We start from the raw sequence: 22,439 nt of genomic DNA, 5'->3' as shown, positions 1-22,439 counted from the left end.
GGAACACAGTTCAGTAATAACATAGCCAAGACCATGTTATATCACCACTTTCAGGATACATGGTCTATATATGAAGTCATGCCAAGAAACTTTCTAACTGGTATCTACTAGGAATATACGCTACTTTAACAGTGATCAGGTTACAAATGCTGTTGCAAATAGCAGTTAAATGCTGTCCCCATTTAAAATTTTAGAGAGTGTGTTTGTGGTCACCCCAGCTATTATTCTCATTCAAGTGGAGCTAGTGCCCAGTTTGGCACAGTCTTATATTTGCTCAAAGCCAAATAATATTTAAGTGGCTACAGCTGCAGAGCTAACTTATAATGGAACATTTACGTATTTTCCCTTTTAAAGCAAGGACCATTATGATCACTTTGCTTTAATTTACCACACTTTTGGTATTGTGTTATTCACATAAGATCTTACCTGTGTAAGAGTTTCTAAAAGTCAGATATCTGACAGTGGGTCCAAAGATCAAAAAGGAAGAAACACAATTGGAAGAAGAATTCCACTGCTGATCAGAGCTTTTTTCAGGACCAGCAAAACCTATCTTGAAGAGCCAGGATTCCATAAGCATAGAAGACGCAGAACAGAGTGTTTAGGTGGTCCATGGGCAGACAGAGTAGATAGAATTGAGCTTGCTAAAACATGAATGTGAGTTTCGCTGTGGCCAATAGTTAAGGAGGCTGAACTTAACGTTTTTGTTGTTTTTTAAACCTGAGGCGTGTTACACGGTGAGAACACAGTTCTCCCAACTCTTCAAAATCTCTTCCCTGGGTATTTGAAAAGCACCAGACACCCTTTATTGGGTGCTAGACTGAACTTGTTCAGGGTTGACAGGGCCCCTGGCACACCCAGCAGCTAGGTGCGGGTGCAGCAGACCCCAGCCCTGCTGGGTTCCCTTTTAAGACGACTTGCCCCCTACATTCATCTCTATAGTGTTTCAACCTTAGATTTTCTCCTCCCATAAGCATAGTTCTGCTGAGACCTAAAATAAGAAAGCAAGCCCTTCAAGCCACCCTTCCCAAGTTATGATTGGAGCTACAAATCCTTAGTCCCGTTACTGTTTTTAAGCAACTACTTTAAAAAGCCACTTGCAGTGACATGTCAGACTTAAAAGTACTTTGTTCATGTTTAGATACTTCTAAGTCAGATTTATTTATTTAAGAAATATTTTGTCAACAACTTTAAAGCCCTGCAATTTTTCCAAGGCTGACAGAGCATTTAAAAATACTCTTACTCACCACAAATAGCCTGAGACAAACAAGTGCATATCTAAGTCTGCATTAAGGGTGGGAGCTTTGTACACATTCCGTGTGATGGAAACTATTTAACCTTTCCTTGATGGTGGGAAAAACGGTAACTGTGGCCCAGCTATTGCCATACAGTCAGTCCATGGCCCAATTCCTCGCTTGGTTTTGAAGCTTATACCTCAATATTTAGGTTTCTCATGATTTTTTTTTTTTTTTTTTTTTTTTTTGTGACTAGAGCATAGGGCGCTTAAAATCTTTCCTCAAATGGAACATTTCAAATGATACGCAACTTGGAAAGGACCTTAGAATGAAATTTCTACCATGGAGGTACCTGAGCAGCCCTAAAAGTAAAAGAAAAACGATACACTACCATCCAACAGCAGAGAGGCCATGTACAGCACCTGGGAAGCAGAGCCAGGTGACTTGTAACCCACATCGTCCATCCTGCACCTCCACTAACATGAACCGGCATTTCACACTGTTCCTACCGCTGAGTATGTGCAAATAGCAGAAAGCAAATCCTCTTAAAAAAAAAAAAAAAAAAAAAAAAACCAGCATTCACTTACAGAATGAACAAGGCAGCTTTTCCTAGCAATCTCACCCATTTTTCCCTACTGTCAGACACAGTATCTTCATCCCAAAGCCACAGCAATCTTATTCCAACAAGGATAACACAATTTCGAAAATAAAATACCTACAGTGTTTTAAAGTTCCACTGAAGAGGTTTAACGCAAAAAGTACTCCCAATTGAACACATATCTCAAGCTTGCTGTTACTCTAAGTAGTTTATATTTTCTTTTTTTTTTTTAATGTTTATTTTTGAGAGTGTGCACGCCAGAGCGGGGCAGGGGAAGAGAGAGGGGGGCACAGAGGGGAACAGAAACTGAAGTGGGCTCTGTGCTGACAGCAGAGATCCCAGCGTGGGGCTTGGACCCACGAACCATGCTGAGCCAAAGTCAGACGCTTAACCAGCTGAGCCACCCAGGTGCCCCGGTAATTTGTATTTTCTAATTTAAACCAGTTTTTAGTCTATTTCTTCCTACAGAGATACCTTTGCTTCATTTTATTATTAGAAAAAAGGTGGATTAGATTTCCTCATGAGTCCTATCAGGTACAAATAGGTACCCAAATGGTCTGCTCTCCCATTAAGCTCTTCCCAAAGCCATGTCTGGTTAGTGCTGTAGACAAGGCCTGAGGAGGCCAGGCCAAGATAAACCTCACCACGTGCACTGGAGCCCAAGCAACTGAGCGCACTTTCTCTCCAGGAAAGGCAGCACTAGTCCTGAGTCTAAGTTCCTGAGATAGTTGGAAAGATTTGCCAAGCAAACCTTTCAACACTAAAAAAAGATGCTTATTGTCCAATTTTTTGAGAGGGTTCTCACCAGAGGTGATCTTTGACTTGTGGGTAGGGCTGTTTTGAAGCAAGTAATTTCATTATTGGACCCACTGCCCTCAAGTCAATGATGTAGCAGAATTGTAGCAGGGAAGCTGGCTCAATCTAAATATTCCCATCCTGTGCTGGCCTACTGTGTGAGCACTCCACAGTCATGAGCACCCCAGCAGGAAAAGCAGTTCGATGAAGAACTCCAGCAGCTGATTCCCCCTTGCACCCATAGGCCTCGCAGTCATCCACCAAGGGAGATGGCATGCTAACAGAATATCCCAGAGAAAGGGCCCTATGAACCATTCCTTTGCTCTGGGACATGTCAGTATGAGCAGAAATGGGAGGATGTTGGACGGAAAAGGATGGAACAGTCTTAGAAAGCAAGAGCTTATTAGGCATCTAGTAGGATTCAACCTTTTGGCTTTAAAGAATCATCGCTATCGAAATACTTCTAAAAAGTACAAAAGTTTTCAGAAATCAACTCCAGGTTACGAAAAAGTCATTCAGTTTGTACCACTTTCTCTGCAAGCCCCTCTGGTCACTATCTCTGCCTCAGAAGTACTAAGTTGAGAAAAAGAGCTGGGCAGCACAATTTGTTTTATGAACTAGAAACCCCAGAGCTTTCTTCATGGTAAAGCTTAGTAATGAACTGACCGGTACCCCATGGATGCCGAGGGAAAGCTTAGGAAAATCACCTCTACTTTTATTGGAGAATTTCCTGATTTGAGCTCAGGACTCATCTAGACAAAGTGAGTAAAGCAGGAAAAACTAAGCAAAACAGCCAAGTGGGAGTTGCTATTTTGGAGAGAGAATTCCTTCCCCAGCCTCCCTTAGTGCTTTCTTCTCTGCTTCTAAGGAAAGAAAACAGACTCCCAAGAAGGTAACACTTTGCTAGAATATAGGTCTACTCTGTTCTACTTTCCAGAAGTTGGGGGTGATGACTCTGGAAGGGAACATGGTGATTAGGTCAGGCATGTTCCAAAGCCAGTCTTGCCAGCAGCCCTTCACTGAAAAGTCTCCATCCACAGGGCAAGTGTAAGTAAGGGGCCAGTCACCAAGAGGCTCAATTCTCAGAGCATGATCCTCTTTGGATTGTAAAATAAATAAAGGCTAGGAGTGGAGGAAAAATGGATTCCAGAAAGATGTGATCCAAGAATAAACCACAGAGGGGCAGTGAGCCTCGACCAGAAGAGTTGCAGGGTCTGGTCACGTATGAGTGAGGAGGAGGATTAAGAAGAAAGAAGACTTGAAAAGCAGTGGTGGTGGAAGAGGAATGTGGGCCCCAACACTGGGTTATTAGGGAAGGTGGATGCCTACAGCATCCTGAAGAGCATCTGAACGCGACTCCTGCACTCAGGCCTGACCTTTTTAACTTGAGAGTGAACCATCTGTGCAGGCTACCACCTTTCTCCTAGCCTTTGCAGAGCAGAGGACCTACAGAGCCGTTTTCATCTTCAAGAGCCAGCGGAGAGGCTTGAAGGAGGCCTCTAGTCTTGCCTAGGAAAAAACAGCTTGGACACTTGCCCAGCTGAACTGTGTGTTGTTCGAGCAGCAAATGTCGGGCAACTTGAGTGAATCGACAGGGGACAGACTACAATCTTTGCAAAGGAGAACCTTCCCTCCCCGCCCTCCCCACCCCCACCCCAGAACCGGTGGGACCAGACTGTGGTAGAGGTGGAGGCCCACTTCTGGTATCTCTCTCTTTTAACATAAGACTTCGTGGTATGTGTCCAGCGGAAATGCCCTGCTGTGTTGCCATGCCGACAACCAATCCCAGCTTTCCCACCAGGACAGCGATGCTATTGGGCAGGGGACCGAGGTTGGTGTTGCATAGATGAAAGGGGAAAGAGGGAACACACATCCGCTGGAAGGGTGAACAGAAAATCATCATTTATCTAAATAGAATAATAGAAATGAACAAAAACCTTTTAAAACAATCACAAAATTTACAAATAAATTGGTACAAAATAAATAGGAGAGATTGTAAATCTACAACATCATTTGAATTATAAAATGCATTCATTATGACAATCAGCTCATGAAACCTATACATGTCATTTGTGCTTCTTTAGGTTTATGTACACAGCTCTCAATACTGTGCTTGGAAAACTTCACTGCTGAAAAGCATGAAATGTACACTATGACACAGTAAAGGTTGAGGAGGGTGAAAATCAGACACAAAGCAGGGTCTTATTTGAGGGCCAAGGCAATACTGGCATTGGGCCTCAAAACCAAGAAAAGGCATATTAGAAGCCCAGATGGGCAGGCAGCTTCCATGGTCCAGAGAGATGGATTCTGCAATCCAAGGTGGGAAATGGCCAGTTTGCCAACCTGGCTTGGGAGGGTGGGAGTGAGGAAGGACACTCTGGTCTCACAGCCATGCTACATACCATCAATTGCATACAGAATAGACCCAGTCACCAGAACCTCAAGTATTTCATGGAGATACTTGGGAGCCCTGCCTCCATCATCATCCCAAACATTAGTCCATCAGGAGTAGTGGTGGGCCGGATGAAAGGGGCCAGAATGCTAGGGTCAACGTTAAGAGCAGCAACCTCTTTATGACAAAAACAAACAAAACCACTGCCTTCTCACCCACTTTAAGGGACAACAGAACCCTAGGCTCCATGGATGAGGGGCTCTAGGAAATGTCTTAGTCACAGACAATGTACTAACAGTAGAGGCATATGTACATAATAAATAATAATATAAAATAAAGCATATACATTTGTAGATTTAAAGGACTCCAGAAACAAGAGAAGTCAATGGACTGATATACTCCACCTTCACAGTAGACTCCAGACATGGAATCATGAATCAGAAGCTAGGATGGGGCTCTCTGGGGAATCAAAGTCCTGATGCCTTATTCTTTCCCACTCCCTTCTGCTCTGGGAGCCTGAGACCAGCTGTGTATACCAAGGGGCCTGGGCCTCCCAACACAAAGGGAAGGCAGCCAAGCCCCACCAGGTCCATGTAATAATTCTCTCCAGGGTGAACCTGAAGAAGAATCTGGCCCCAAAAGAATCACTTCCCAAGTGACTCCATATTGGTCAGATGGGGGTAAATGCCAGAAGATCCCCTGCCAAGTGAGGCAAGTCATTCTTCCAGTGTATGTTTAATACCCCAGCGGGTATTCAAACTCAAAGACATGTACTCATTCAAGTCTTTCTGATAGTATGTGTTGGAGCTGTGTACATAAAAACCTTGGTATACAGATTCCTAGAACTTTACTCTCTTGCTACTAGAACCTTTGTTCCTGTGTTGCTTCAAGTACAGCCTGGTATTTCCCATCAAAGGATATTTACAATGGTTCTAGTGAAATTACGTCGGTGGCTCTAGCATATGCAGACAGAAAGCTGAGCCAACCACAAAGGTCTAAGAAGCCAAGAAAGTCCCTGGCCCAAGATGGCATGAGAAAAGTTCCAAGCTCTGCAGTTGCTGTGAATTCCCATCATCTCCTTCCGTCCCTAGGGCTGACCAGGGGCCCTGGAGCCTTCAGACAGGGCAGAAGGAAAACCAGCAAGTAAGCATTCACTGCAGGGAGAATGTCTGCAGGTGGTAGAGGAAAAAGGCCCACTGCTGCAGCCTTGAGGGACAGTGACATCAGCAGGCTTGGCAAAGGTGCACCACTCACCCTCAAATGAGGCAAAGGAACCTCATTTTAGAGTTCTCTGAACTCATCTCTCTTATCAGCCCACTTGAATACAAAAGAAATACAAAAAGATAAAGATTTGTAAATGGCCCTGAGATAATAAAAATCCACTGAGTACGTTGCTCCTTGATAAATTTACATCGGAAAGTTTCTGAATCACCCTAAACCACGTTCCTACTGAGTTCCCCAAATCTCTCCTACATCTGGATTAACCTGTAACTCACCCAGATGTCCTTCCTTGCTGGACAGAAGCACCACCAGCCCAGAGCCTAGAGTAGAACCAAACCTGACCCAGGAACTGCATCCTGAGAAATGGAGCACTTGTACCCCAGAAGCCTCTGCACATTGAACTGCCAGCTCAGTCAACCCCCCCCCCCCCCAAGAAAACTGTCCTGGGGTCAAAAGTTGACGGGGAAGTTGTTCCCGCTGCCCATGCCACCAGAGAACTTGGGTCGTGTGATGTGCGCCAAGCCAATCCTCCCTGGAAGCTTCTTGTTTGGTAAGCACCCTTCCTTTGCCAGCCCAGGGGTCTTTTGTAGGGGAGCACCCCTGGGAAACACTGCAGGAATCTTGGGCTCCTGGGCCAGGAAAGATGAAAAGGGCCACAGATCCCTGGCTGGTTTTCAGGATTGGGGTTTGTTCTTATTTCTGACCAGCCAGGACAAAGGCTCAATCAGCCAGGGCCTTACTTAGGTCTGCTCCACAACCCGAGAGAATTTGAGAGCAGAAGTTCACAGTCCCCGCATAGCCCCAATTCCTGTTACTTCAATTCCTAGATAAAATGCAATCCTACTTGTATCTACCACTATTTTCCTCGACTTGGAAAAGCTGGTCCTTTAGTCATATGGTACTGGAGATAGCACAGGTAAATATATTCACAGTTAATGTTCCATACTAGCGTGAAGTTCTGCATTCAGCCTTTGCACAGACGTTCCTTAAAGTAACGTCAGGTAATAGCAAGATGCCTTATTTCCTCCCACTTGGAGAAGCCAATCATGTCAGCATGGGCACTGAGCTCTCTCCTGTTAAGTGAGGTGAGGAAGGAGGGAAGGACAAAGTAGAATGCCCTTTCAAATGTAAATTATGTAAGAACCAAGGCTTAAACTAGTTGACTAGCATCCCAGTATCCATGTGCGAATCTTAACATTATGTTTTCCTGAAAATTTAAATATATAATTTTAGACTCGCCTGATGAATGTGGAACAGAGAGAAATAAAGGGAAAGAACGTGTAAGGCAGGAGGAAATGCGTACACACACACACACACACCCCTCTCATGTATAAAGCCAAAGCAGACGGTCTTGGGAACATCTGGATACTAGGGATCCAGTTTCAGATGGAACATTTGAGATGCTACAGTGGCTCAGAGCAGGAGGAGGCCCTATCTGGTCCCACAGAGCCAGGGCCCAAAGCAAGGGCCACGGAAGCCACTAGGGAGAGGCCCTGGGTCTGACAACAAGAGCTCCAGCAGCATTGAGGACACCAGGACCTGTGTCTGCTCCACAGCCCACTCTCTTCCACGCTTACAAAGCCAGCAGCCCCAGTAAAAGATGGTCTACTGGTGGTGCTAAGAACTGACTACTGCACGTGGGGATCTCAAATATTTGATTCGCTTTCTCTGCCAGACTCGTTGACTTTATAGATGTAACTGCATAGAACTTCTAAGCTAAAATCATTCCACTGCCCAGAGAAGCAATGAGCCAGCATTTCTCCTTCAACAGCCTAAAGTTAGTTTCCAGAGGCAAAGTGGGGCCTGGAAGAGGAATCTGATCGCTCATGACACTGAGTGTTACTGGAAGGGTCTTGAGCTTTTCCCCAAAGCAGATGGAACTAGAGCCAGGAATTATTTTGGATTCCCTGTTGTTACAGAATAATGGGAATAATCAAAGGTAAAGAGTGGCTTACAGAAAATAAGTGCAAACTTGGGAGGCTAAAATTTCATCCTCTAGAAGCCCCCACTGCAAAGCCACCCCTGCCAGCACTTTACAGAGGACTTTTCAAACAGCCACCACACTGAGCAGGTATGACGGTATTGAGAAGTTCTGTTTCTCTCTGAAGTCAAGGAGCTGGCAGCTGGAATCCCTTCTCTGTTCCCCGGACTCTCACGGAGCTTTCGGGTTCACAGAGGAACAGTGGGGCTCTGAAAAAGATCCAACACATTAACTCAGATTCCAGGAGCTCCTTCCAGTAGCAAGGCACCCTGAGACGGGCCACGTGTGGCAAAGCAGATCAGTCGGCAGAGACTGAGGGGGCAGAGATCCTGAAAGCCAGAGGAGCCATGGCGTGGCAGGCCAGGCTCCACCAAACTACCAGGAAGGCAAGCGCAGTCCGGGCCCAGAGGACGGACGGCGTGGTTGTTGGGGGGTCACCCCCACCCCCCCGTGCAAGACCCAGGTTTTACTTCCTTAGAGGGAACTCTCATTTCCGCGCACCCCATGGACAGTCCCAGTTTCCACACCACACTGGGGTTGTGTTTAGCCACATGCGTCTTAAGAAACGGAGACCTTTTAACTTGGATGGGTCTGTTTATAAAAGGGGACACTGACACTGCAGGGCCCCACTCACATTAAGACAAAGTGGGGGCTCCATCCCGTGGTAGTAGGTTTGGTGCCAGCAGCGGGCCGCTTAGCCCCTTCGCAGGCCCCCCCCCGCCGCCGTGACCTCTGCCAGTTGAGGCCAGTACTTGCCTCACTGAGGGGCATGGCACCTGATGAGGAAGACACTGCAGGACCCACGTCCCAGAGGAAATACTGCGGGAAATGCGCATATGACACTAGAGCCCCAAACCGCTCACCAGGAGGCAAGCCCAGCAGGTGGCCGGTTATTGCACAACCACAGCTCCCACCCTCCCCAGAGCCCAACCTGGGGGGCGCGCTCCTACCTTGAGGAGGGAGAAGGAAACCGCCGCTTGGCCCGGGGCTTCCCTTCGTTCAGTGAGACCCCGCGGACAAAACGCTATCTTCTTGGCTAGTGACTAGAGGCAGCACGGAGTGGCAGCTCTACACGAGCACTGCCGTCAGTATGGATTCAACTCAGTGTACGAGCGTTGCCACCAAAATGCACTCATCCCTCGGGTAACACTTAAAACAGATAAGATAGGTAAGAATTCAGTCACTCAAGAAATACCTCCTGACATTAATTTCACTACACGTGATGAATTTGGCATTAAAAGGCGGCCGACGCACACATGAAACGGCCGCAACACACATTTGGTTTCTGAATCCCTGTTCGGGGCCACGCCGACCCTGGCCGTACAGGCAGCCTCTCTGTTGTGGGCCGCATCTGAGGCGGGAGGCACCGAGGTCCTCAGGCAGGGACACGGCCACTGCCGGGCCCCCCGGGGGCCCAGGGACCGAGGGGGAAGAGGGGCAGCTGGCTCCCTGGGAGCAGGGGTGGGGGCTGGCAGACCCCAAAGTTCCCTCCTTTAAACCCACGGGTCTAGAAGTGCCCTCAAGGCATGGCTGGAAGCCGACTCCTTTTCTGACCATGACAGAGGTCCCGGTGGGAAGGGGAGGAGCTTGAACTCCACACCACGTGATTACTCAAAAGCCCTGTGGAAGATTTCCATTTGGCATCTGTGTAGCAGCATCCTGGGTTAACAAGAGCGAGGACGGGGAGGTGGGTGACGGCGCTCGGTAAGCTGGGGAGAAGGCCTGGCTGGGCCGGAGAATCCAGGGTGTAGGAATGTCGGGGTGAAGCCACCTTGCCTCTTGCCAATGATAAACCATGGGTTTAAAATTCATTAACATTCATTTTGGTGATAAAAATTCCTTAGAGTAGGAGCAAAATCACATTCCAAGCAAATGTTAAACCTTTCTGAGGGGAAGGGACACGGTTAAACATTAACTTAAAACAACACTGAGCTCACAGAGGCGGCTGCAGGCCCCCCCGTGCAGGCTCCACCCCACAGTGGGACAGACGTGGCGGGTTGGCATCGACCGCTTTCTTCATTCATCCTTCAAGTTCCACAGCGACACCCGCTGGGCGCAGAGGAAGCGCACCCCTCCCTACGAGGGCCGAGGAGCAAGTCCATTCTGTGCGGGTCACATCATGGAGTCACAGCAGAGTTCAGACACAACAACGTAAAACTCTGCAAAAGACACTTTTTAAAAACATGATCTCTTGGGGGACAAAAAAATAATAAACCGCAACAATTTTCAACTTCATGCAAATTGAGGAAGGAGGAGAGTGAATAAGGAATAAAAGGTACAACTGAAAAAATAAACATGATTCTATTTGGGTGGAAGAGGCTCGTCTCCACCATCTCGGATGCCATGCCCTAGCTGTCGATCTCACACCTCTGGTCTCCAGTCCACCCTCACCGTCCTCCTCTGCTGCTTCCAGGAAGGGAACAAAGTCTTTGGTCTCAGGATGTTGCAGGACGCAGCACGGCACACAAGCTCACGCTAATGGGATTCACGGTCAGCTGGCCTGAGGCCTCGGGAGTGGGGGCGAGGGTTGGTGGGGGGGCGCCCTAGATGGCACCTTCGCTGTGCAGGCTGTGATTGGCCTTGTTGTGTGTCACACAGTTCTGTTCATTGAGCAGGTTGGCTGTCTCGTCTGGCAACCCGTCGTGCAGCTCCGTAAGAGTCAATTCAATTTTAGTGTTTTCACTGTCTGAAGACTGAGGAGTTTTGTCCATCCGGGATGCCATCAAGGCATTTTGGTATTGCTGTCTTGAGATCTGGGGGCCAGAAGATGGCACAAAAACAAACCAAGATAATGCTTATTTTCAGGCGCTCTTGTCTCGACATGGTATGACACGTTAAAATCCCCCGAAAGGCCCCTCATAGTTTTTCTAGGGAAATACCATCCTTGAGTATAAACTGAGCCACTTTTAAGAGCTCAAGTTGACGCTGGTGAACAAGTCAGTTTTTTACTGATAGAAGCTATTTCCAGATCTTTGTCTCAAAGTTTCACAGCGACTGGAAAATGGAGATAGGCTTCGAACAGCTAAAGCTGGCTTGTTCTTCACAAGACGTCTTTATTCCGGACTAAGAAAAGAACCCTGTCTCGGGGCAGAAGAGAAGCAGAGGGTTCTTCCTGCCCCATCCCGTTAAGACTTCAGAGTCTCTGATCTCAGCCCTTCCAGGGCCATCCAGAGTCACTGGAGTCAGGAGCTCATGAGGACTCACTGAAAAATGTGGATTCTGTTTCTCACCATCTCCAGCTCTCACTCCCTGAAAAAGGCACATCTGACTTGGCAGCTTTTGTGACAGAGCCGGGGAGGTACCTGTTTCCCCGGCCTAACCCCTGGGCACAGTAGATGGAGGTGTAGGGAGTCCAAATGACAAAGGGAGAGCTCAGTGGCGGGGCCTGGGAAGCCAAACAACTCGCTGAGGAAGTTGGCCTCCAGTGGCCGGGCCCCGGCTCCAGCCCAGCCACTCTCCCTTCTCTTACCTTAACAAACTGAAGGTCAGAAAGGGCTCGCACGGAGTAGTCGGGGATGTAGACTTGAAGGAACGAAGAATTGAGCTGATTATTGCTGCTCCCCAGTGTCGGCGTTATCGCATCAATCCGGTCACTTCGGCTGAGAGAGTCTGAGTGATTCAAGCCACATGGGCGAGGCGGCGACTTGTTTTCACCTGGAAAAGGAGGGGAAAGAAACCATAACCTTTTAAGCGAGGTAGATATAAGCAATAAAGTCAGCTCTTTATTTTCCAAATAAAAAAAGTAGCAACTAACAGACCAGCTCAATGAACTTCTCCCAGACACCTGAGCCATACCGCTCAGCATGTAGGGCCCTCCTACAACACGCTCCTGGCCTCCCGGCAACAAGGGGATCGCGCGGGTCAGCCGCTCAGCCCCGTGCGCACGCGCGCGCGCACACACACACACACACACACACACACACACACAGTCCTTCCCGAGGGTCTGACCTCGAAGACCCTGTGGCTACACACCTGTGTCAGGAGTGACCCTGAACCGCGCAGGCTGTGTGCCGATGAGGCTCAAGGCACAGAAGCTCCCGGATGTAAAACACAGACCGTGCCAGAAGCAAAAGCAAAGGACTCTTGAGAACGTTTGTAAAATCAGTATGTGCTCGCAAGGGATCAGGACAGTTCCGTCTGCTCCTACCCCTCCACCAAACCTGTTATCCTGGTCTCTGACCTCAATAAAATTCCCACCAGGCAGTCCGAGGATGTCTCAGGGTTTCAGGAATACCAGAAGACACCAAACCCTTAAAAGATTTAAGGCAGCGTAGGTGCTGTGGGATTCTTCAATGACATGCACATTACTCATTCATTAAAACAAAGTGAAAGGAAATTCAGTGAGTCTAAGTGTTGCTGTTCGTAAAGGCAAGTTGACCGTAGCTTCTAACGTAAATTTCATTAAAAATAAAACCCACCTCCCGCCTTGTCAAAGCTTCCTCCGTTTTTGCTGTTCTAATCAAGTCTAGTCCACAAATATTAAGTGGGTGTTCACAGCGGACAGGTCCTGACCTGCATAATGTCCACCTCCTCAGACTCAAGCGGCAGTCTCTCCCTCCGTGCTGTAGAGATTCCCCATTATCCCTCCACTACTTGAATGAGCCTTAAAAGCCTGAACATAGTTATGTTCCCCTTAAGCCTCTTCCTGTCCAGGCTAAATACTTTGATGTGTTTTATGACCCCTCAACCCCATCCTGACCACCATCTGAGATTCCACTCAGTAAACATCCCTCTTAAAATAGAACAACCACAGGGGCGCCTGGGTGGCTCAGTTGGTTGAGCATCTGACTTCGGCTCAGATCATGATCTCACAGTCTGAGTTCAAGCCCCGCGTAGGGCTCTGTGCTGACAGCTCGGTGTCTGGTCTGCTTCAGATTCTGTGTCTCCCTCTCTCTCTACCCCTCCTCTGCTCATGCTGTCTCTCAAAAATAAATAAGCATTAAAGAAATTTTTTTTTTAATTGGACAACCACAACAAAACACGGTAAGTACTCGATGAACCTCAAATGGCAAGTTCACTTTCTCCCCAAATTTTCACAGCATGACTTTCCCTACAATTTTCTTGGCAGAACGATTTTCCATCGTCAGTCAAAACTAAACTCAGAGTGGCCACTCATCTGGTTGGTTCCACTTATCTTCTAAGAGAACAAGGCAAATTAATAATTTATCAGATGTTTTCTATTTAGCAGAAGGGATGACCCAACTTTGCTAAGCCTCAGATTCCCTACCTATATGTAAAAGGCAGGTAATAATAGTCTCCACTTCCTAAAGTCTGATGGGGATTCAGAATGAAATAATAGGGGCGCCTGGGTGGCTTAGTCAGTTAAGTGTCTGACTTCAGCTCCTTGATCAGGAGTTCAAGCCCTGCATCGGGCTCTCTGCTGCCAGCACAGAGCCCGCTCCGGATCCTCTGTCTCCTTCCCTCTCTACGCCTCCTCCCTTCCCCACTCTCTCCATCTCAAAAATAAATAAAAAGCTTTTTAAAAAATGAGATAATATGTAACATGCTTAGCACAGCATCTGACACCTAACAACCGATCCATAAGCCTAGTTAACATTGTTATATTTTCTGTTTGCTTCCCAGACCTCTCCACTACGTACCTACCCTGATGGCCAAGCCTTCCTGTATTAGTGAGGGCATCACCCAGGCTGAAAGATCCAACCGTTCTTTGAAACAAAGGATCCCACTGAATCCTTAGGCTTTAGCCCCACATCACCATTGCTATAGATAGTGCTAGCTTTTGTGTGTTACAGTTTAAAGGTCCAAAAACCAAAACATTTAAGGGGCGCTTTGCTTATTGATCAGACTGTGTCGGTAGGTAGATGTCAAGGGCCCTGCGCGGTACTTCTGAGTCTCCTTTTCTCCTGAGGAGGATTACAGGCAAACTCTGGCTTCTCCAAGGTTTCTATATTTCTAGTCAGTTTCCTCTCAACCCACCACCCTCTGTTTTTGTGAGATGAACCCCCTCCTTTGCAGCAACCCACTGCCTGGCGTCCTGGCCACAGTCTGGAGAAGCAGTGGGACCCCTTCTCCAGTAGCTTGGCAAGGACAGAGTGTGATTGGCCTTTCATCAACATGCAGTGAGAGAAATTATGGAAAGAGCCTAAATGTCCATCAACTGATGAATGGGTAAAGAAACTGTGGTTTATATACACAATGGAGTACTACGTGGCAATGAGAAAGAATGAAATATGGCCTTTTGTAGCAACGTGGATGGAACTGGAGAGTGTGATGCTAAGTGAAATAAGCCATACAGAGAAAGACAGATACCATATGGTTTCACTCTTATGTGGATCCTGAGAAACTTAACAGGAACCCATGGGGGAGGGGAAGGGGGGGGGGGGGAAGAGAGGTTAGAGTGGGAGAGAGCCAAAGTGTAAGAGACTCTTAAAAACCGAGAACAAACTGAGGGCTGATGGGGGGTGGGAGGGAGGGGAGGGTGGGTGATGGGTATTGAAGAGGGCATCTTTTGGGATGAGCACTGGGTGTTGTATGGAATCCCAATTTGACAATAAATTTCATATATTTAAAAAAAAAAAAACACGCAGTGAGAGAGATGAATATTCACACCAAAGAGAATAAAGACTTTAAGTGGCCACTCCCCAGTTCAGGTCATGTTTTGTTGCCAAATTTATGTACTAAATTATCACAATAATTATGATAAAAAACCTTTCAATCTTAATTCCTCTATGCCTTCTCGGATTTTTTTCTTTTTCTTCATCTTGCCTAGGAATTCTTTTTAGAAGTCAGCTAGAAAGATACTATAAAGTTAACAGTCCCAGCCTCCTCCCTGGGAACCACAAAGCACCTTTTGGAATAGGCTAGAAATCACTGGTTTAGGTCTATTATTGTAATGCCAGCATCCTGAAGGCTTGGGCCCACAAATGGATTTTTTTATTACTAGATCAGATAGAGTGGACACAGCTAAGAAATCTCTAAGTTCTACAGGAAAAGTAAAATACAAATGATATTTCATGAACTTCATCCAAAAGTCACTCTAGTTCAGCATCTGTGACATTTTAAAGAGGTAGCACATGCCAGCGAATAAAATGGGGAGAAAAAACACAAACATATATACATATACACAAATACCTATTTATGTGCGTACATATGTATGTGTACGTATGTATAATCTTCCAGCTCATTTGATTCAAACAGTCCTATAAATAAGATCTACCCCCAATTCTTTCAGAGCAAAGACTTGAAGGAACATTAGCTTCTTTCTAGGACAAGTATTGCCTCCTTTACTAAATATCAGCATTTGACCGTTTTGCTCAAACTGGATTATGGATCGCAAATTTCATCAGATTTTAAAATATAAGCTGTGGGGAACAAAATAAAGAGAAAAATTGTACTACCAAAAGCTCAGCAATTTTAATTAAAGAAAGATTAAACCTTTGCCTTTCTTTTTAGCCGCTGGACGTGTTAGCCAGGCACGACCAAACTCTCCTGCAGGGCAGGAACCAGCAGCTGGTGGGGAATGTGCACAGTACTAATTTCAAAAGAGAGAGAAGGAGACAGGACAAGCAGGGCTACCTGCCTGATGGGGGAAGGGGGGGTAATGCACGTGCCCCGTTCACAGGGATGGCAGAGAAAGGACCAAAGGAACAGAACCAAGAACGCCAGGGCCTCTGCACACAGGGCGCTTGTCCACTGAGGAAAATTCATAGTCCTTGAGACTTTGGGCTCAATGTGCTTTTGGTAGAAGCATCCTCAGGTTCTGAGGTCCTCGGGGCCTCTGCAAGTGCCTTTGCTGAGGTCAAACCACCCCAAGCAGCCCCCCTGTACCGCCCTGAAAACCCAAGGTCGGCAGTGTGGGTGGGCCAGGCAGGAAGCAGTGAGGATCCGGATCCAGGTCAGAGTCACTCTCACTTTCTGTGGGGCCAGTGCTGCTCACGCTCGCGGATTCCCCGCCAGTCTCCCGAAGCCTTCGCACAACGGCTGTGGGCTTATAGTTCCCTGGAAAGCTCACTACTGCGTCTATAAGCATGGAGTTTGCAACCTCAAAGAAAAACTGCCAACGGCCTGGACCAAATAAAGGGAGCAGATCTAGGCTTTTGTGGGGTCAAGGGAGGCAACCGGAAGAATTATGAAAAGGAAACATGCAGAGTTACCTGGAGAACCTGCTGCTAACAACTCTGTTCTGCTGACAACAAAGGTACGAGACAGGGACAAAGGAACTGAAAAATGGAGAAAAACAGGGTGAGACCATATCAAAAGGCAAGAAAGGCGATCTCTGCACTCAGGGGACAGGAGCAGACACCCGCTCTACTAACATCAGCGTTCCATTCCAGAAGTGCAAAAGCCTGTAAGTTATTATGTAAATAAAAAAAAAAAAAAAAAAAAAAAGAGCACACATTGCTTTCCAGGAAGAGGAATGGGGAGGCAGAAATCAGAAGAAATCCTATTCAAATGCTTCTTTACTAACCCAGAAATCTCTTAAGCCATTAATACCCTATTGGGGTTTATAGCTCAAAACATGCTCTTAAGGGTTTAAATCACAACTAGCCACACAAAAAGGGGGCTCAATTAATCAACGGCCCCAAGAGCAGGACCCAAGCCACCTGCACCAGCACAGCCAACAGCGTCCCTGTCTGCGGCAAGCAATTAGTTATTCAATTCATGGACATCCTTAATTAGCCTGGTTGTAATTTTGATATGATATTTTGCATTGGCTCGGCATACTCTGAAGTTTCAAAGCATTAGAGGAAAGTAAATAAAGGCTGTTATACACAGGTCTGCTGGGAATGGCGGACCAAGGGCATCCTCAGCACTGCTTACTCAGAGAGCTACAGGTCCATCTGATTGAAAAGTCCAATCAGCAATGCCCTACCTGGCAGGAGTCCTATTTTCTGGGCAGGATTTTTTGTTTCTGTTTTTGTTTTTAAATTAAAGTATAATTGACATGCAAAGGGACAGGCTGTGATAACTAATGACGGCAGGATTTTTCTAGGCAATCAACACTAATAAGTAGAATTATTATCTTGAGATTACTGTACTAATTGTATCTCTCAATGAAATGCACAAAATCCCAAATCCTACTTGTCAAGTCAAATACTGGGCTTTGTAATAGGATGTTATTAATGAGATCCCCTTCCTTCCTGGCATTTCCAAAAAAGGCAAGCTTGTTACAGTCCCCCAGGCTTTCTTTCAGGGAGGTCTGCTCTTTAATTCCTTTTCTGAATGGGATCTGCCCTTACGTGGATCCACAGTTCAGTATAAATTGGGCTAATATTTAGGTTTCAAGAACCAGTCATCAGTAAGATTGTGCACTTAACTCTTCTAACTTTCTTTTCAAAACAACCTTCTAAACAACTCTGACTCTGCTCACCTGGGACTAATCTGAGGTTGGTGGCCAAACAGTCACAAGCTTGACACCTGTCATACCCGACATTCCCTCTGTGCTTTCAAGCTTACAAAGCACTCATGTGGATAAGTATCATCACGTTCTATTCTTCTAACAATCACACGAGGTAACCTTAGTAAGTCCTTTTAAGGAGGAGGAAGCCAGGGCTGTCCTCAAGGGCAGGCAACCATATAATATGAAACTGCAGCTGTGACCCAGGTCTTCCCGGCCCACTTTGGAATCTCCCTGCCTCCTCACTAGCAGTGAGAACAGAAGATCACCTTCAAGTTTACAGCAGACACAATTAAGTGGGATCAGACAGGCCTACATTCACACTGGTGTTAGCCAACAGTTGACAACGGGGAGACTGGCTGATGTGGCTGGAAACCCCATGGCAGGGCAGTGAGAAGATGCATCTGGGGCAGGGGAGGCTGAGAGGTTTGAGAGAATTCTTAACATTTCACTGGCTTCCCCACTGTAAAGACATCTTTGCCGGGACGCTGTGTGGCGCAGCAGATGAAGACTAATGTCACCCACATAGGTCTGTCTGGAGGTATACCCCCTACCTTCTGAGACTGGTTTTCAGAAGTGACCCAGGTTGTTTTAGGATGGGCTAGTTTTAAATTTGAGGTTTCTGTCTCCTAGCATAGCATGTCATTTGGTATTCTGGCCACAAGATGGCACCCCAGCACCTCCGTTTACCTGTCTGGTTGCGGCTGGGGTCAGGCAGCAAGCATGCGCATGCTTGCAAAAAAGCAAGCGGTGCACAGGGACCCATCAAGTCCTGACCCAGAGGGATCTGTGGTCCATGTTCTTACCAGCACGGACACGGCTTGCTGGCCTCTTGTGCTCAGAGCACTTAGTCGACACCCCATGGCACACCCATTAGCTGGCTGACTCAACTGACCAGCTGTCTAGATAAGAGCTGGCTGTAGGCAATACATACACATTAACCTCATTCCTCCTCGGGAAAATGCCAATTCAAAAACCTCCAGCATAGTTAATGTTTTAATATCTAGCGACGGATGCGGGGCAGCTGGGACCCTCGTCAGTCCAGGCGGGAGCTTGAACCGCTGCAGCCACCGTGAAAAACTGCAAGGCAGGAGCTACTCAAGCTGAGGCCATGGCCATGAGCCCGCAGTTCTGCCCCTCCACACACACCCACCAGAAGACGTGCACAGCGGTACCCACAGCCACACAATCCACGGTGGCCTCCAATAGGACACTACCCCCGCGCCCAGCAGCCATGAAATAGATACGCTGTTGTATATTGACGCGGTGCAGCACCATGAGAATAAGTAGGAGCACACGCAGCAACGATGACGAATGTGACACGGACGACACCGGGTGAGAGAAGCCAGGCTCAATACGACACCTACTGCCTAAGTCCGCTTACGCAAAGTCCAAAAGCGGGCAAAACTAGGCTATGCTTAGAAGTCAAGGCAGTGGCCTGGGCAACGGTGACTAAGAGGGAGTGTGGGGGCGGGGGCGGGGCCTGCCCACCTCCTGTCGACACAGGAGTGGTCAGTGGGTGAAGATTCACGGGGGCATAGACTTAGGATTTACGAGGGCGTTTTTGGGCTTACACGCTATACTTCAATAAAAAGGGCAAAAAAGTAGATAAACAGGTCTGGCTGGCAGGTATAGGAAGGTGAGAGTAGAAGGGCATTCTGTCCCTAAAACACAGCCCTGCCGCAAGAGGCCGGGCAGGAAAACTCACCTGGAGAGGCTGTGAGGGCCATCACACCATAGTAGGAGAAAGCACTGGCTTCGAATTTCATACCTTCTTTCCCAGCTTCTACTTCCACCTTCCCCTGTGAGAAGAAAAGGGGAGTGTTTTCAGTCCAGTTCCCTGACTCTATCTGCAGACTCTCGGCAAGATTTGTCCTTCCATCTAAATTCCTTTCCCAACCAACCCCGGGGAAGTAGAGCCTCAGATGATCTTTCCCAACTCAGCAGAGAGGGTTAATTCATCTCAAATACAAAGACTGGATTTGGCTGGAGATGCAGAGAAGACAGTAAAAGTGTGATGTTTAATTTCTGTGAGTCCCCTTGGTATTTCCCCAGCATCCTTATTTTTGTGCCTGGATGCCCCAGGAACCCGCCCAGTAATAAGAAGACGGTGCTCTCGCCCCATTTGTGGAACCAACGCTGGGAAGACGCAGTCTTGCAGGAGCGTGAGCTGGGGCAGCATCAGGGTCAAGGGTTAACGAACACGGTCCGTGGCCGTGGAAGAGAGAGGACTACCCCAGAAGAGTTCTAGGGGCAGAACTCACTCTGGTCTTGCCAGCCCAGCATCCCACATGTGCAGGCCAACCCCTTGTCATCCAGACTCCCCACGGGCCCTGCGACACCTCGGAACTCCCTCCTCACAGTCTTGGAAAAGTTCCTGAGGCCAGTCTCCTTCCACCAGGACAAAACCTCTCCCTGAAGTTCTCCTTTGCCTTCTCTTCCTCTAGCTTCTTAGTCCACAACTTCCCTCATCAGTTCCTCTGGGACCGACTGAGGCTGCCCGATTCATCCTGGTAGCTTTAGGCTCCACCGTGACCCCCCTCACTGTAGGCGTTTAATATGCGTTTTCTGGGCGACTGCAATACCCCACTGAGGGAGTGGCACTTGTGGGTTTCCATACAAAGGTCACAGTGGCTCTTGTTCATGCCTATAACCACCTCTCCAGTGAGAGGCTACCTTTACGGTACGTCCTCTATGACAGGTAAATAAAAATTATGGTACGATTTATTGAAGGGGCAGCTGGGCTAACAAGTCAGCGCTTTATTAACTCACTTAAGGCTTGTAACTCCATGAAGCAGACACAATTACCGCCCCCCCCCCTTACAAATCAGGAGAGAGAGGCACAGAAGGATTCAATAACCAAAGAACAAGCTCTTGACCGATAGGCTACACTATGCTATCCACTAACACAAACTATGATTTTGATCACCCCTATTATCATGTACTACATTCCCAATTACGAAAGACTTTCCTTAAATCAGTTCTTCAGAAAACTATTTATTGTCCCTCCTTTAGATTTTGAGTTCTTCACTCAAAATAGTAGTTTTATCCGCCCCCAACCAACTCTCTGCCATAAGAGAGGAACTGAAGACTCCACCCATAATATACAATCAACCTGCAAACAAACAGGTGCCCTGGGGTCCTGAGAGAAGACAGGCCTTGCCACCCACGCATTTCCAGTGCAGGAGACAGAGGGGAGCATGTGAAAATCGATGGGACAAGGCAGTCAACAAAAATTCTCCACGAGGAACAAGACAGTAAGAACATAAGGAATTCGGAGAGAAAAAATTACTCCCTGCTCTTATACAAGGCAAATTTTGTACAGGAAGGAAAATCTAAGGAGGATTTGAGCCGAGAGAAGAGAGGGCAGGTCAGAGGTGGGAGACAGAAGCCCGCCAGGCTCACTGAGTTTGCACAGGGAAGAGCGGGGAGATGGGGCAGAAAAGCAGCCTGGAGAGCGGGTTACACCGCAGAGCGCCTTGGACGACGAAGGGCTAGACTAATGAGGCCAGGTTCTTGCGCACAGGGGCTCTGGGGCTCGGCTTCAGGGAGACAAAGTCAAGGCTCACGCCGGGCTGGGAACCACAGGACCAGAAAAAGATTGCTAGGAGAGGAGCTACAGTTAAGGGATCGACAGTTTGGAGAAAGCAGAGGGAGAAAGAAGCGTAAAGGAGGGAGGGGGAGTCACCAATCTTGACAGAAGTTTGCTCTGAGTGAGTGACCAGAAGAAGGGGCGCCGTGAGCCCGTGAGCGCAGATAGGAAAGTGGGGAAGGGGTTGCATCTGTGCTGGGGGCAGGGAGGAGAGGACACCCTCCCTTCCAGAAGGAGGTCTCGGGGGAAGAGTCCATCAAAAAAGGCTGAAGAGGAAGAACAAAAGTTAGGAGAAAGGTCAGGACTGGAGAGGGAGATTAGGGAGGGGGGAGAGGGAGGGAGGTAGAGAGGGAAAGAGAGAGAAGAGGTGATAACTGAGCTGGCATCTTGAAGGAACAGGTGCGGGGAGAGTGAGGGACTTCAGAGGCAGGGACCCAGTTTTACTGGGAGTGCCTGATCGTATGGATCTTCTTAATTACTTATCCCTTTCTTCCTGGGCTAATGCTCAAGCTTCTATCAGTTAATATGTATGTATGTGCTATTTGAAAACATCTGTCTCTCTAGTTGGAAGCTTAACAGTGGTTTCACGACCATCTTGTAAGCCAAATTTCTTTTTTTTTAATTTTTTTTTTAGCTAAAAAAATCTTTTTTAACATTTAGTCATTTTTGAGAGAGCGTGAGCAGGGGAGGGGCAGAGAGCATGGGAGAAACAATCCGATCCGAAGCAGGCTCTGAGCTGTCAGCACAGAGCTGGATGCAGGGCTCGAACTCAGAAACGCCAGATCATGACCCGAGCCCAAGTCAGATGCCCAACTGACTGAGCCACCCAGGCGCCCCACATAAGCCAAATTTCTATGCAGAAAATCCAGAGGAAGAATGAAATCCAACAGAGCCTCCTCATGACTTCCATCTTTACGGGTCTCCAGCTGATCTGGATCGTTTGTCTTACAAGTTACAAGGCCCTCTGTATTCTGGGTCCCTGCAAATGGGTGTCCACTTACAATTCCTTATAATTACTGTCAGAACCAGCAGGGTGACAGCCGGTCCCCCAAAGACCGCAAATAACAATACCGGGTCTGCCTCTAGGAAAGGAGCCACGCTGGTGGAACCTCTGCCAAGGCAACTCAAAGGCAGTGACTCCCAGCCCTTGCTGTGCCCTGGAAATACCTGGGGATTTGAAAAAACAAACCTGATGTCTGGCTCCCACTCCCAGGCATTCTGATTTAACTCGTATGGGTGCAACCTGGGCATCAGGATTTTAATAAAGCTC

The 22,439-nt window shown here is 47.5% G+C and overlaps 1 protein-coding gene across 2 annotated transcripts in view; it reads right to left on the bottom strand.

Moving 5' to 3' along the window:
- Nucleotides 1-10,501: 10,501 nt before the first annotated feature.
- Nucleotides 10,502-22,439, bottom strand: part of CNNM2 (cyclin and CBS domain divalent metal cation transport mediator 2) — a 142,643-nt gene continuing 130,705 nt past the window's right edge. Inside the window, exons 5-8 of one of the 2 annotated variants that reach the window (XM_042908175.1) lie at nucleotides 19,286-19,379; nucleotides 16,334-16,399; nucleotides 11,689-11,873; nucleotides 10,502-10,972 (exon numbers count right to left, since the gene is read on the bottom strand). In XM_042908175.1, the coding sequence (XP_042764109.1) occupies nucleotides 10,763-10,972; nucleotides 11,689-11,873; nucleotides 16,334-16,399; nucleotides 19,286-19,379 (555 nt within the window). In that variant the 3' untranslated portion in view covers nucleotides 10,502-10,762. The remainder of the gene's footprint in view (nucleotides 10,973-11,688; nucleotides 11,874-16,333; nucleotides 16,400-19,285; nucleotides 19,380-22,439) is intronic. The other variant, XM_042908176.1, reaches the window with a different exon arrangement.

Source organism: Panthera leo, chromosome D2 (genome assembly GCF_018350215.1).
Source record: "Panthera leo isolate Ple1 chromosome D2, P.leo_Ple1_pat1.1, whole genome shotgun sequence".
Lineage (NCBI taxonomy): Eukaryota > Metazoa > Chordata > Mammalia > Carnivora > Felidae > Panthera > Panthera leo.
The sequence above is the reverse complement of the archived record's forward strand: the minus strand, read 5'-3'. Positions and strand labels throughout refer to the sequence as shown.